Source organism: Centruroides vittatus, unplaced genomic scaffold, assembly GCF_030686945.1.
Source record: "Centruroides vittatus isolate TY-2023 unplaced genomic scaffold, ASM3068694v2 contig_436, whole genome shotgun sequence".
Taxonomy (NCBI): Eukaryota; Metazoa; Arthropoda; class Arachnida; order Scorpiones; family Buthidae; genus Centruroides; species Centruroides vittatus.
Window position 1 is genome coordinate 254669 of NW_027122237.1, and position 14971 is coordinate 269639.

The window sequence follows — 14971 nt, forward strand, 5'->3', positions numbered from 1 at the left end:
AAATAAGTTTAAAAATGACACCTTACGTAAGCGGTAGAAAGGGGGAGGAACAGGGATTTAATATTGACTCATTTAACTATGAACAATCGCGTTTCTTAAACGCATTGTGTACACATACCAGTGAATCACGCCATCTCATTTTACGTGATATTAAATATCCTACTTGCATATTACATCATCAATATCAACTTACGATTCCTAGACCCTGTTTGACTGCACCTATCGAGTTCACAGGGTCTCTCCCCCTCTCTCTTGTCTTACTTGTTAAAGTATAGAACACATCTCATGTCTGTAGCAAGAAAATTCCACTAGAATATTTTCACTTAACATTAAAAGAAGCGGCATTAAATATACACATACAAGATACAAGATTTAAAATATATAAATACATGAAAACAACACCTGGATTGTAAGATATTTTCTGGGGATTTCCCCCTTACCAAAGCTGAATGTAGCGTTATAAAAGGAACTCTTTGTAAACTGGTGGTAAGGTGGGGCAAATTCTTGGTTCCTATCTGTTTGTCTGTCTTCTAGATGCGGGGGTGTAGTCGAAATTTGGCGGACAGCTAAATTAGGGCATTCCTGTATCGTGTATGATGCCATAGACCAAAATATGTGGAGGGTCGTAAATGTAATGATTGTCACGTAAATGGGTTTATTTATCATACCGTAACTCGCATATTTATACATATTTTTAAACTTTTCATGGTTTCTGGTTTATTTAAATGATATAATATATAAAAATAATACAAAAATACATAATTGTTTGTGTTTTAATTCAATTTTCCGCTTATAAAGTACAGAGAATGAGCTTACAAATTGATCCATTTTTTAAAAAATATTTTTACTAAATTAACACGAGAAAACACTTTTATATAATTATTTTATGTATATTTAACGTCTTTTGTGTTTTAAACTGTAATTTTATATAATAAATAATGTAATAAATAAGCGAATGTTATAAATTGAAAGCTATAATTTACTTTAATTAACCTCTATAATAAACAGCTGGATTTTTTAATTAAGTGGTTTTTAGGAAATAATTATTATAATAATGGTTTCATACATCTTTCAATTTAATTATATTATTTTAAAATTAATTTTCCAGTCAAAATTTGAGGGATAATTCGAATCAAAGGGGGAAAAATTAATGTTTAAGCTTGTTGTTAAGTGACAAAAAATAGTTTGTACGTCTAAAAAAGTACCTTAAAAGTAAAATATCAAGCGAAAATTTTGATTTAAGAATGGCTTTTTATTTAAAAAACAGGATTTCGAATGTGATAAATGACAAATAATGTGTTTTTATACACATTATTTGTCATTTATCACATTCGAAATTGACATTCGGAATTGACAAAGTATTGACTTTTCTTGCTTTTCGTGGTGTTTTGAGGGCAAAAATTGAACTTTTTGCTTCAAAATTATAAAGTACTGTAGAAAATAATCTCAAAAATATATAGAAGAAACCTTAATTTAAGAGTAAAATATATAAGTTTTAGAAAAATTCATAAATTAAATCTATGAAGTCATCACATAACGAAGAGAGGTTTATAGAAAATACTAAAATCCACTTTTTATATATATAAAAAACAAGAAAATTTCGATTTTAAAGTGAATTTTTTAAAGGAAAAAAAGGTTGTTTTAAACATGATAAATGATCTACACGAAAGCTTTGACTTGTATTACTTCACATAGCAATTTTGGAGCCAACAGCCTAATTTTTAGTTCTAATTGTATAAAAAAAACCCTTTAATCTAAAAGTATAATATGTAAATTATATAAAAATTCATAAAGTAAACTTTAAAAACTTTTATATAAATAAAGAAGATTTAAAAAAATAATAAAATACTTAATCTCATTTTTAATGTGGAATACATTAAATTAAATTTCATATACAAATTAAGGTTCAGCGAACTAACTTGGTGCTGGAAGCAGTGCTTGGAGGCCAGGTGTGAGGTGGCATTTTTTTTCCTTTAAAGTTTTGTGGTATTTTTTTCTACTCTCTTTGATTGCGTGCAGAACGGTAGCCGCAGGTGGAAGCATAACACCTGTCTGAAACGGGATAAAATTTGTGGGACCAACTAGTTCGTTATAGGACATTGTAGAACGGTTGAGACCCATCAAGATTTTAAAGTTCCATTAAAGGAACACGTACTGTATCGAATACCAGACACGTTAACAAGTGAGTGTGTATGTGTGTAGATCCATTTACTTATGGGTACTGTACATGGCAGGAAATTCTTTCTTTAAAAAAAAAAATATAAAAAGAAAACCTGTGATCGTAAACACACTATTAAATTATCAGGAAGGACTAGAACCGGATTTCTTAGAATAAATCTCTAAATTAAAAAAAAAAAAGAAGATGGAGATAGGGTGGAATTTAGTCTAAAAGAAGCTTCGACCTTAATGGTGATTCCTGTTAATAACCCCGAATTTTAAAGGATTCTGTACGATTTTACTGATAAAAGTTGTTAGGAAGATTAATTTAAAAAGTATTCTGTTATAAATTTCCTGCTTAGCAGGTGAATTATATTAAAAAACTAAATAAATAAATAAAAGATTATATTTTTTTAAAATTAATTAGCAGATTCTAATGAGAAGAGAGAGAGAGAGAGAGAGATGATAAGAAATACTCAAATATCTCCTTCAAAAAACAAAATTCTTATTAAAATGATAATTAGATGATCTTCTACACATAAAATTAAAACAATTAATTTAATAATTGTAGGCCCTGTAAGTGTATTCACTCCAGTTTTCCTACAGAGAGCCCACATCATCTGAACATAAATCTTTATTCAAATTAACGATTTTTATTTAATAAAAAATAGGAATCACAGAAATTAAATATTATATAAAAAATCTTTTTAGCCATTTTCAAAAACCCTAACCGCCAAAAATAATAAATAAATAAATAAAAATGCATTCTAAAATTAAGAATTCATCACAGAAGCATAAATAATTTTATTATTAATATTATTATTATTATTAATTTTTTTTCTGTATAAGAAATGACAAAACCTGAGACAGTAAATGCAAATGTGCTTAATTTATCGATAGAAAAATTCCGTTAAATTCTTTTTTTCGTGTGTATAATTTTTAAAAAACCTGTTTTATCTCTCGTATACTTTTGAATCACAATTTAGAATTGTCTTCCCTTTGGGATAAATATATATTTATATATATATAAGAGAATAAACTTTAAAATTAATTTACAATCACTTTGATAAAGATCAAAAAACGTGAATTTTTTGAATCTTTTTCCTCCATAAGAATTTAACGAAGACTTAAATAGTTGAAGATGTCCTCTTGAAAATCCATCACAGCTAATTAAAAAAGATATGCATCTGACTTTGTGAGATCGTAAATTCTCTAAATGGACGGATGAAGATATCATAGGTGAAGTTTTTTGGATTTTTGTAAAGATCTCAACTTCTTATCGGTGTAAATCTCTCGGAGCCTTCGCTCGAACTAGATTCTTCTTCTGGTGAAAGTGGTGAGATAGGTCCTACGATTTGCAATGCATCCTTCCTCATACACCATGGCCTATGAAACACGCTACTTACCTCTAAACTAGATGATGTCATGGGTAGAGATTCGATACTTTGATTGCTTGCACTAGACACGATTTTCAAAGAAGATAAACGTTGTTGGATCTCTTCGAGTTCCTCTTTGGCAAGCCTTAAATGGTAATCTGTATGGGCATCCGCTAGTTCGCGTAAATCCGGAAGCCTCAAGAGTAATTTAGGATATAGAATTGTAGTGTTTTCTGGCCCGTATCTCCAGTTCATGTAACTCTTCATCAATATATAAAACCTCTCTTGCTCGGATGCCACCACGTCCACTTTATCTAGACCCTGTCTGTCCGGACTTAGAAGAACAATAACTAGTAATAGCATTATTGTAGGTTCGTCTGGTTCTAGTTCTTTCACACTGTATATAAATTTCATGTGTTTTTCGTATAGTGTCGGCGATACTAACTTTTTCATGTCTTCGAACACCAGTATGGGCGAATCTCTGTATAAAGATTTACGTTTATCGGGCCAGCAGCAGTGCCTTTCGTCGTAAGCGTAGGCTCCTCTTATGAAACACAGTTCTAGAACACCAGTTCTTAAAAGAACTTCTTGCTCGGCTTGGGGGATCTTTGAAAAAGAATCGAGTCTTTGAGCGAAATGTGCAAATTGCTTAATAACAGTAAAAAACATATCAAGTATTTCAGTTCTAGTCCTTTCTATGCTACGATTCTGTAGCTGATCACTAAACGATATATCTCTATAACTCATTTCGTACGAATTAACCAGAATTTCTATAGTTCTAACATCGTCTTCGCTTAAATATTTACTTAATTCGTTAACGTCTGGTTCGTATTCTACGATACTTAAACGTCTTTGCCTCATTCTATCGCCTTCAGCAGCAGCAGCTTCTTGCCTTTGCCTCTTTTCCATTCTGCTCCTCAACAGTTGCATCCTCTCTTCTTCTGTCATCACCCATCCCTTCTCCATTCCTATGGATACGCATTTTTGGAATCTGCAATACTGGCAACATTTCCTCGAACTTATGGTGATTTCACATTTGCCTTCGTATGGGCAATGGAAATTTTTGTAGGCTTCGTTTTGGACGGATCTTCGAAAGAATGCTTTGCAACTATCACACGAAATACCACCAAAATGGTAACTTTTGGCACGATCGCCGCATACACCACATACTTTAGGGGGTTTTCCGGATCCTCGACTGCACTGATCCTCTACGTTTGCTGCGCTGTTATTGCCATTGGGAGGAACACTCATTCCTGAAATCACAAAACACACAAAATCACTTACGTCAATAGTTTCTATCTAATGAACTCTATTAAATTATAAATTTTTATAGCTTTATCTATTTTAATTATATAAAAATTATCATATGTAATAATATTTTAGCCCGGTACTTAATATATAATTATGGAAAAAAAATGATTACTTGCATAAGTTAAACAGGTATCTCTGCTTGATTTTTTCAATAAAATAAGTGTTGTATATCTCACCAATTATAATAAATTTTAATAATAAATAATATTTACATGTTTTTAATGTATTATTTATTAAATATTATTATTTTATATTTAAAAAAAACTATATAAATATTTCATTCTATTCCTGATACTAAGGGATTCGTGTTATTCCAATGCAAGAAATTCATCACATTTTAACTAGGTTTATACATAAAAACATACATTTATGCAATTCAAACAAGCATATTAACATAAAAATATAAAAATTAATTAATAAAATATAACATTTTCTTACAAAAATTAGCATCTATCCATCAAGAAGATCAAGTTAATTAATACAAAATGTAACGTGTTTAGTCACCTTCCAGGCGATTTAGCGACTAATTTTAGAATTTAGAAACGATTATAAACGATTTAGAGACTATTTATGGATGTAAAAACATTAAAAAATAATCAAAAATTGAAAAATTTCCTACCGTAATCGAGGAGGAAAGTTTCTAACCATGACATAAAGATTCCCTCTTCTGTTCATGGGTATTTTCTTTATACCGTACTTAAATATACAGCTAATGACGTCACATACAAATTTTTTAGATTTCAAAACCAGGTAAATAAATATCTAGATTATATCCTATAATTATATCATGATGAATGCTTTTTTAGGATGACAACTTTCACGGAAAGTTAAATGAGAAATTACCTTCGTTAGAAAGGGGTATTACACACCTTTCATAACAATCTGTACGTGTCTGTAAAGCTTATTTACAGTTTCATATTTCTGAATTTAAAAGGTTTCACTATAATTTACGAAAATAAAAGTAAAGATCTTACTTAATTTAAGGTTGTTTGATTTATAGATGAGGAGTGAAGATAATTTCTCCATTTTACTTATCGAGAGCATCTTATGCACTTAAAATATAACGGTGCTGAGCATAGATATATGCTAATTAGCAATTTCAAAAATTAATATATATTTTTGCTTAGAAACCTGTTAATTAGTCAACTGTTAAAGGTGATTATACTGTAGTTTGAGATAAATGACATTAAATTTTATGCTGTTATTTTCTTAATGTATTCATATTTGTTAATGCCAGGCAGTAAGATATTATGGCCTATCGCGTGCTTTTATGGCACGTATTTCTATTAAAACTCACAAAAAATACAAAAAGATAATCTAATTTGTATTTTTTAAAGCTTTATTCCGCAACTGCGAATGTAAAAAAGTCAAATATTTTTAGAGGAATTTTCTAAAGTTACTTTATGATGATATTTATAAATGAAGTTATTATATATTGAACTTAATTTATTCTTTAAACATATTTTAACGTATGTATGTATGTAGGTATGTACGCACGTAAACAATGAGTTAGCATCATTTAAATTATATAAACCAATTAATATTCGTGCCCTCTCATCACACATTGTTATTTTTCAATTTAATTCATCTTATTGAACAGCAAGAGTTCTTTGTTCTTTCATTTTATCCTCGGAGTATAAGGAAAGTGGTAATTTAAGTCGTAATTACTTAACTAGAAACTGGAAGTGGATAAATTTGGGTCTGTGGCCAAGCATAGGATGGCTGCTTCCATTGCTTAAATAGAAATCGAAGCCTATACGAACACAATTTATATAAATATCAGCAGAAAGTGAAGCTAAACTGAACAATTAACAGGAGAAAGTTAAATTACACTGGACAGCTCTAACCAGAAATTGAAGCTGGATCTAAAGGTAAAGCGAACAACCTTCAGAATTTGAAACTCTAGTCTGTGAGAAACAACTACAAACAGGACTTGAAAATAAACTGAACAGCCTTCGGGACTCGAAGGTAGAGTTTGAACATTCATAAACAGGACTTCAAGCGAGAAACAAGGAAGCGAACACACAATACGAACAATTTTAAATAGAATTACAAGCTACAACTGGAAAACCTAGAGCAAATTGAAGTTAAAAGTAGAAAATCGTAAGCTGCAGAACCATAAATGGAATATGGAACCACAACCGAACAGTATTAAGCAGAAGTTGAAGCCATAACCGAACAGCCATAAGCTATGATTAAAAACACTAGTTATGTACTGTACAGTGCGCAGATAGGCCACGGTAGTCGATACAAGACAATTGATTCAAGAGCATAAAATGGAAGATTCAGTAAATACGCCGACAAATATAACTCTTTAACACTTAAAGCTACTCAAAAAACACATCTTTTTACTCAAAAATCATGCAAATATCACCAAATAATGAAGCTTAATTATTATTCAAACCGGTTACTTAAGTAAGTTACTTCCATTACTTAAAACAATAATATAAACAAATTCTGGCAATGTTTATTGTTTTTTTAAATTAAAATATATTTAAATTTGCATGTATAAAAATCTATCTTTATTGAGTTTCTTATAATTTGAACACGTTAAGCGATTTCCTGTATCGAATTACCAATGCAGAATATTCCACAATTAAACATAAAGTAGAATCGATTACATGTTGTACCGTACGAAGCAATGCCGGATGTTATACCTAAACATTTGCATGTAAAGATGCAAAATACCCAGTTTATGACTCATACGTATCAAAAATGCACGAGAGGACCCAAATCTTTTCGTTAATTAACACTAAAAAATGTCTTTTTCTAACGTAGGCGGGCTCACGTTTATTCAGTTCGTCACCAAATTAAATCGGAAAATTTATCGAATTTATAATTATAAATTAATAAATATTGTTTTAAATATTAAAAAATATATATATTTACCTAATTTCTCACTCAGCATTAACAATATAAATAAATAAACTCGAGAAAAACAATAAAAATTCATACATTATGGGTCATTTGTAATGAGGAATTTGAGCCATTTATCACGAAAATTATGGACCATTTAGTTTCCAAGTTTTCCTCTACACAACAGGTCGAGGTGTTAAGTATAAACAGCGGCCCAAGTGTTAGTCAACGCAACAATTAATAGCGTTATTTATCCAATTTCCACAAGAAATTGGCATGGTGTAAGGTTTTACACTAAGAATAGGAGATTTTCCTAGTTAAAATCTCGAAAATATTTGGTTGTAAATGGGGGAGATTAATATTTTTCTGATGTTAATTGTGAATAAATTAAAAGGATGGTGTTGAAATATTACATTTATGATCTTTATAAAAGAGGAAGTGGTGTGACACACTTTGATCTATCGACGGACAACGTATTAAATATTACTTTAATCACTATCATTACGTGTTCCTTAATAAATTCGCTAAATGACCGTAATTACTCAATGTCAACAATTAATAACTGATTTATGAAATAACATTTTCCCTTTTTCCCCTAAAAAAAGATTTACAATAAATAAATTCTTGGTTTAATGTTATCAAGGATATCCCGGCTGATTCTTACTTTTGGAAAGTCGCTACAATTTATATAGTTATGATTATATTTATAATTTTAATCACCGTTTAATTACTTTTATCATTAATTAAATACGTTAATTACAAGTTTTCACAAGAAATTTCGTAAAATCATATCATCCGACTTGTCTTCATTGATTTACACTTATAAAAATTAGATATATATATACGTATATTTTAATTTTAGAAATTTCTATTCGTCCGTCCGTTTGTCTGTCGTATTTCACGAATATTTGTAAGTCTGCTCCAGTTGGAAATTTGGAATTTTTAAGCCAATTTAGGAGATTTAGTATAAACCTTTTAGAGGGTTTAGTGTATTTTTCTACTAAAATTAATTAAAATATGGTTTAAAAAAATCTTCAAAAATCAACTTTTTCAAATACATTTTCAATAAGAATTACTTTTTCTTTACAATTTTTTGGGTGTTTTTAAAAGAAAATTTAAAAAACATTAAAACAACAACTGCGATAGGCTGTATGAACGTGTTATTAATTTTATTATTATTTAGGCCTATATAATATAGATTTAAAAGCAAAATTTAAATTATTTTATAAGATTTTTAAAATTAATTTTTAAATATAAATTATTTATAAAAAATGTATTTAATAATTAAAGGTTTTTCTATGAAAGAAGAGTATAGAATGGGGCAATTTATACGTCATTTATACACTAAAAAAAATGAAAATTTTATAAATAAAAACTATTATTTGAACCATTTTAATTTATTTTATTAGGCGCTTCAGAAGATTATAAAAAACAATAATAATTAATTAATCAATTAAATTAAACGTTATTTACTAGCAGAAGAATCGATAGGAATAGGGGAACTTGGATAAACAAATATTAAAAACGAATTTTGTCATTGATAAAATCAAAAATATTAACTTAAAAAACGGAGTTTTTAAAGAAATTTTAATGATTTTTATATTCAATAGAGAGATTATGCACAGATTTACCGGTTTAATATATAATTATTATGGAAATTGAATCGATATTGAATAATAATGAAAATAATTTAGTTGTAAACAACTTTAAAAAATTCAAACAGGAAATAATATTAAAAAATATATTAATATTTATTTACTTATTTATCACTGATAGTAGAGAAATGTATATATTTATTAACAGATAAATTCGAAAGTTTATCTAGAAAAATAAGTTAACAATTGGAAATTTTAACTGAACACTACATTATATTTTTTATCCTACCTTTTTACTACATAATTATATATTTATTTATACGTATAGAAGTGTAAATACTGCCACATTTATACCTGTAAACTACATACTATCAGAATATACTGCCATAATTTACCTACAAGCTTATACATGTATTGGAATATTCATATCTTTGTCTATAACATACGTAGATATCTTTACATCTGTAACGTTGTATAATACATCTCTACGCTTCTGTTTTACTACTGCATTTATCTCTATCTATATATTAACCTATCTCTACATCTATACATTTCTCCATCTCTCTCTATATACAAATTTGATACATGTATAGATACATATACAGGTGTTACGTACGAGCAGAAGTTTACAATTCATCACCACCAATACAACACAAGGCACACAACGCATAACTCCCATTAATATTTTACTTTCTCCTATTAAATTCACTCTTTTAAAAATTAAAGTAATTAATTATGTACAGCACAAGAGGAATTTCGTACACCCGGCACCCAAAAGTCTCCTAACAGTACACTATCGGTAAATTTTGTGGGCCGATAATTGATAAAACTAAGTAGATTTACGTATAAACTACACGACTATAGTGTTAATTTATAGTTTATAACATAAAAATTGGATATAAAAAGCCAGTTATAGGTTAAAAACGGATTAAAACCTATTTTAATAGTTGGCCTTAGTTACCCGCAATTAACGTTAGTAATTATGCGATATAGGCGAACATTAAAGGCATTAACGAGTGGAGATTATAAATATTCCCGACAGTTAAGATAAAATGCCAAGTATGAGGTGTGAAGGAGTATCGAGTTGGCCTACCGCATTGTAAATGGGAGCTACCGTAAACACCTCGAAATCCTCACAAAACCCTAGCTCTAGATGTTTGAATAATTTTATAGTAGTAGTTTTTCTTGACCTAGCGGGTTTTCCCGACCCGTGGGCATCGAAGGCCGAGGTTACAGCTACCCCACCTATAAAACACGTCTTGTACAAACCAGAACCATATGTAATTTGTAGGCCTTTGACGGGGTACGGGATGAAGCGAGTAGCGATTGATGTAGACGACGTCTTGCAAAATAAATAAATGCCCAAAATATTCATTAAATATTCGAAAAAACAAGACCAAGAAGGCCAATTGATTAACGTGTCTTTTATTTTTAATTTTCTGCACAAAATAAAAAAAAATTACGCGCATATTTCGCTTTCGTACCGGTTTTTTCGGCGTATGAAACCTCTAAATCCGAATTTTTTTACGTAATTAAAATACAAAACACGATTATTTCTCGTCTGCAGTTTGATATCTTCAACAGTTTCCGTCGTTAACTGTGTTAACTTTCAAAAATCTCTCGTATCTCGCTACTTTTTAAGCGCTAGTTCTTCGACTATTATCAGTTTAAAACATTATTAAATACTCAATAAATTATTAGAATCTACAGATTCTATAGGCTGAAAGTCTTCTTTTTTTAATTTAATGAGGTTTCTTTCGTATACAAATTAATGACAAAAAGTTCTATCTTAAACAGGCCTATACCAATCAGTATTATTTATCTATAGGTCGAGCCAGATAAATACGTAATAAATCAAAATAATTACAGGTACAATGAATTAAAACCTAAAAATGAAGAAGAATTCGAATAATAATAAAAAATTAATAGTTTTGGGGGGTTTTTTCTGGAACAAAACGTGTCATTGTCTTATTAGAGATAAAATATTCATTTACGAAATTCTTTATTGATAATTCTTTTCTTGGAATAAATAGAAACAAAAATGATTTAATTTTACTTTGTTTAACTCTTACAATAATACTTTTATGCTATACAAATATATTTTTTTGATATACTACTTCGTACAACACGTACTGTACCTAATTCATATCACTTTATGACCAAATATATATATTTATATATAATTTTTAAAAGAAATAATTAAAATTAACAAAAAAATATTTAATTTACAAAGAATTTAATTGATTTTTCAAATTTTTTATTAATTAATAACGTTCAATTTTAAGATTTTCCAACCTACCTACAGCCTATGTGTTAAACATAGGCCATTTTAAGTGCTTTGTTTTAAGTAAGTTTAATAAAGGCCTTATCTTTTATTTAGAAAATAAGTTAAATAAACCGTTATTTAGTTTATATTATATAATTTTGAAGATATAAATTAAGAATTATTGTTTATATTTTAGGTTTAGACAGAAGTTTATGACTTGGTAGTTTATAGCTCCATAGTTAATGATTGTTAGTATTTTCACAAATAAAACAAAAATGGGGTATTTAAGGAATGTTTTTAGTAATTAATTATCAAATATTTAAGAGGATTATCTTAATTTCTTTAAAAATTATCTACAAATTAAGACTCCTACAGCACAAAACTGGTGTATACTACACTATTCTATAGCATGAATTTGTCAGAATTATTTAACTAAATATTTAAAAATTATAACTTTTATCAATTAAATATATGTTTTTAATGATTATAATCGTGATTTTTAATTAAAAATTTGATAAAAAGCCAAATTATAGTTATATATAAACATAGAATTGTAACTGAAGCCATTTTGTTATCCAGCAATTAAAATCTTAATATTTCAATTTATTTGGCACTTTTAATACAGTTTTTTTTTAATTTTATTTATAAATTATAAATTCGGGAACAATTTACATGTAAATATTCACAATTTAATATAAAAAAATAATGCATTTATTAACCTTATTCATGAGGATTTATTCATTTGATAGAATTTAAAAATAGGAAGAAAATTAACAAATGTCACATAAAATATTGTAAATTTAATTTAATTTTGTATTTTAATTATTTATAAAATAAGATTTACATAAATTAATCAATAAAATTAATTAAATTTCACTTTTATGTTGATAGATTTAAAAAAAACTCATATCTTTCTGCATTTCTGTGTATTAATTAATTAAGCAAATATAATGAATAAATATTAAAAAAATACATTAAGATATTGTTTAAAAAAAATAAAAGAAGATTTTTAAAATAAGTAAGATCTGTAGGGTTATTGTATTAATAAATGGTAATAAATCTTACAATTAAGCTGATAATTAAGGTTAGATTGTAATACAAAAATCCATTCATGTTCTAAATATCATCCTTCTAATTCTTATTAATTAAATTTCCATTAATAAAACATATCATTAAATTCTTCCTAGTAGAATTACCTCATCAATACTTTAGAAAATAGCCTATAAGAACACATTAAATATGTGTATATTCAATAGAATTTGATGTGGGCTACATCATCATACTTATACATTTTCTAATATATATATATATATAATATTCTATATAATATTAATATATAAAGGGTCATTCTCAACAAAAATATTAACTTTATTTTCTTAAATTTTATTGTATATTTGTGCTAGAAAGGTTAATTAAATGGTAAATTAATGGAGAGATTTTTATGGTAGGAGCCACTCTCCCTAAATCGATTATAAATATAAAAAAAAAAACGTATGTAAATTTGTGTCTGAAAGTAAAAGTAATTAAGTTAATTTACCTGGCGAAGGAAGAATGGACCAGCACCAGGGAACATACACCATATGTAGATACCAAGGACATAAAGTCATCCAATCTAGAATCGGTCAACTGGCCGAACCACCGGCAACACTCTTCGTCTCCTAGAGTCTTCATCCGATCTTTCACTAAACAACCCCTGTTAATTTCTATAACTGTGACGTCATAAATATCTACCTCCTCCTTATGCGATATCTTTGACAGTTGTACCGATATAACTATAGAGATGTACAGAACACACGGGCCAAGCTATACTTTATAGCTGTGCCGTTTTGTTTGACGCAGCATTTGCAACTGCTGGTGTCTAGAAGACCACGTGGTCTGGCTGCCAGCTTATTGGATGGTTAACAGCAAGGCCTTTATCCCATCCGGAGGCCTTGTTTAGCCCCACACAACGTCCTTCGCTGGTATGTGGATGGTGTAAGATATCTTTCTTCCTTCTGTATAACGAATTTTAAATAAAACAAGGATGGAAACTTCGTCTTACAGCTAAATACTTTATACCACTCCAACTTTAACCTTCTCTACTTAATAAAATCCCCGTGTATTACTGTATATTACCTAAAAAAATTTTCGTATGGTGAAATGTTGTTATATTATTTTAAAAAAATTTAAAAAAAACTTAAAACAATTATATTTTTTCTCCGTTTTATGACTTCGTTCATCACGAATTCGGGTGTGTGAAGATACTTTTTAATTTAATTCACTTGAATCTAGACAAGGCCCAACCCCAGTCCAAGACAACATATAGTTATGCCCCACCCTTAACAGTCACGACTGATATAGAGGTTGTACGTGTAAAAACAACCTCATCTCCTACTCATTAGAAGGGAACATTGACATTCCAATGATATTAAAAATCTGGATTGAGATCGTGTAACTTAATTTCATACTTTAAAAAAATAAGAGATATTTATGTACCATAAATATTACAGATTTCAGAGATATAAAGTGAAATTAAGACATTATTTTTATTCACAAAAAAAATAAAAGCTAGATTAGAGATTACAGATGCATTCTCTAAAGGAATAAAGAGTATTCTTAATGTTTCTATAAAGTTTTAAAGATTTTTACACCGTAAATAGGCGAAAAATTGAAGACAGGACCGAGTTTTATAACTTAAAGTAATGAAAGTGTTCAAACGTTTCGTCTTACTACTAAGTGACCTTTGACTTCGGTCAAAGAGCATCGATTCTTAAATTACGAATATCATCACACGATACTTGTGTAGTTCCACATGTATATTCGTTAAGTGTGATTAAGAATAAACAGTAGTGTAGCAGGAGCCGGTGTAAGTAAGGTTCATTTCTGTCACCAGTCTCCACCTACCGAGACAAAGAGCCTTAAGGCAAAAAACTCTCACCAATAGATCTGTACAGATGCTCCGTCCTGATTCCATTTTCTGAAGTTGGCCTATACTGTAATTTACGTTTGACAATGACTATTCAGTTCAGAGCCAGCGAAACAAGGTTCCTATTCTATAAACCAGTTTCTTACGCTTTGCTCCCAACACGTGACAAAACAAGGACAAAACATATTTCTGTGTCTCTTCTCTCCCCCTTCATCGTACGTAAGAATCCAAAATTAAGATTGACTGACTTAAATGGGCTAACGTCTAGTTTTATAAATATTTTAAAACGTTCCACTTAATGGTCACTTCGACGGTATATAATTCTTTCCCTTCTTGCATGGTTAAACCCCGGCTTTTATGTCATTTTAGATGAATGGTGTTAAGTTTGAAACTGAATCAATCTTATAATATAACGACGTAAACAAAGACGGTTTATGGAGGTTAAATTAAGATCTAGTTTTTGATAGTTTTATGGAAGCAAAACAGGATTTGTAATAAATTGAGA

General features: G+C 28.9%; 1 protein-coding gene across 2 annotated transcripts in view; it reads right to left on the reverse strand.

Moving 5' to 3' along the window:
- Window positions 1-2946: 2946 nt before the first annotated feature.
- The window catches only part of LOC136976919 (thyroid hormone receptor beta-like), a 28767-nt gene continuing 16742 nt past the window's right edge, over window positions 2947-14971 (reverse strand). The window contains exons 1-2 of one of the 2 annotated variants that reach the window (XM_067272292.1): window positions 13099-13458; window positions 2947-4786 (exon numbers count right to left, since the gene is read on the reverse strand). In XM_067272292.1, coding sequence (XP_067128393.1) covers window positions 3426-4786; window positions 13099-13168 — 1431 coding nt within the window. In that variant the 5' untranslated portion in view covers window positions 13169-13458 and the 3' untranslated portion in view covers window positions 2947-3425. Of the gene's footprint in view, window positions 4787-13098; window positions 13459-14971 lie in introns of those variants that run through there. The other variant, XM_067272293.1, reaches the window with a different exon arrangement.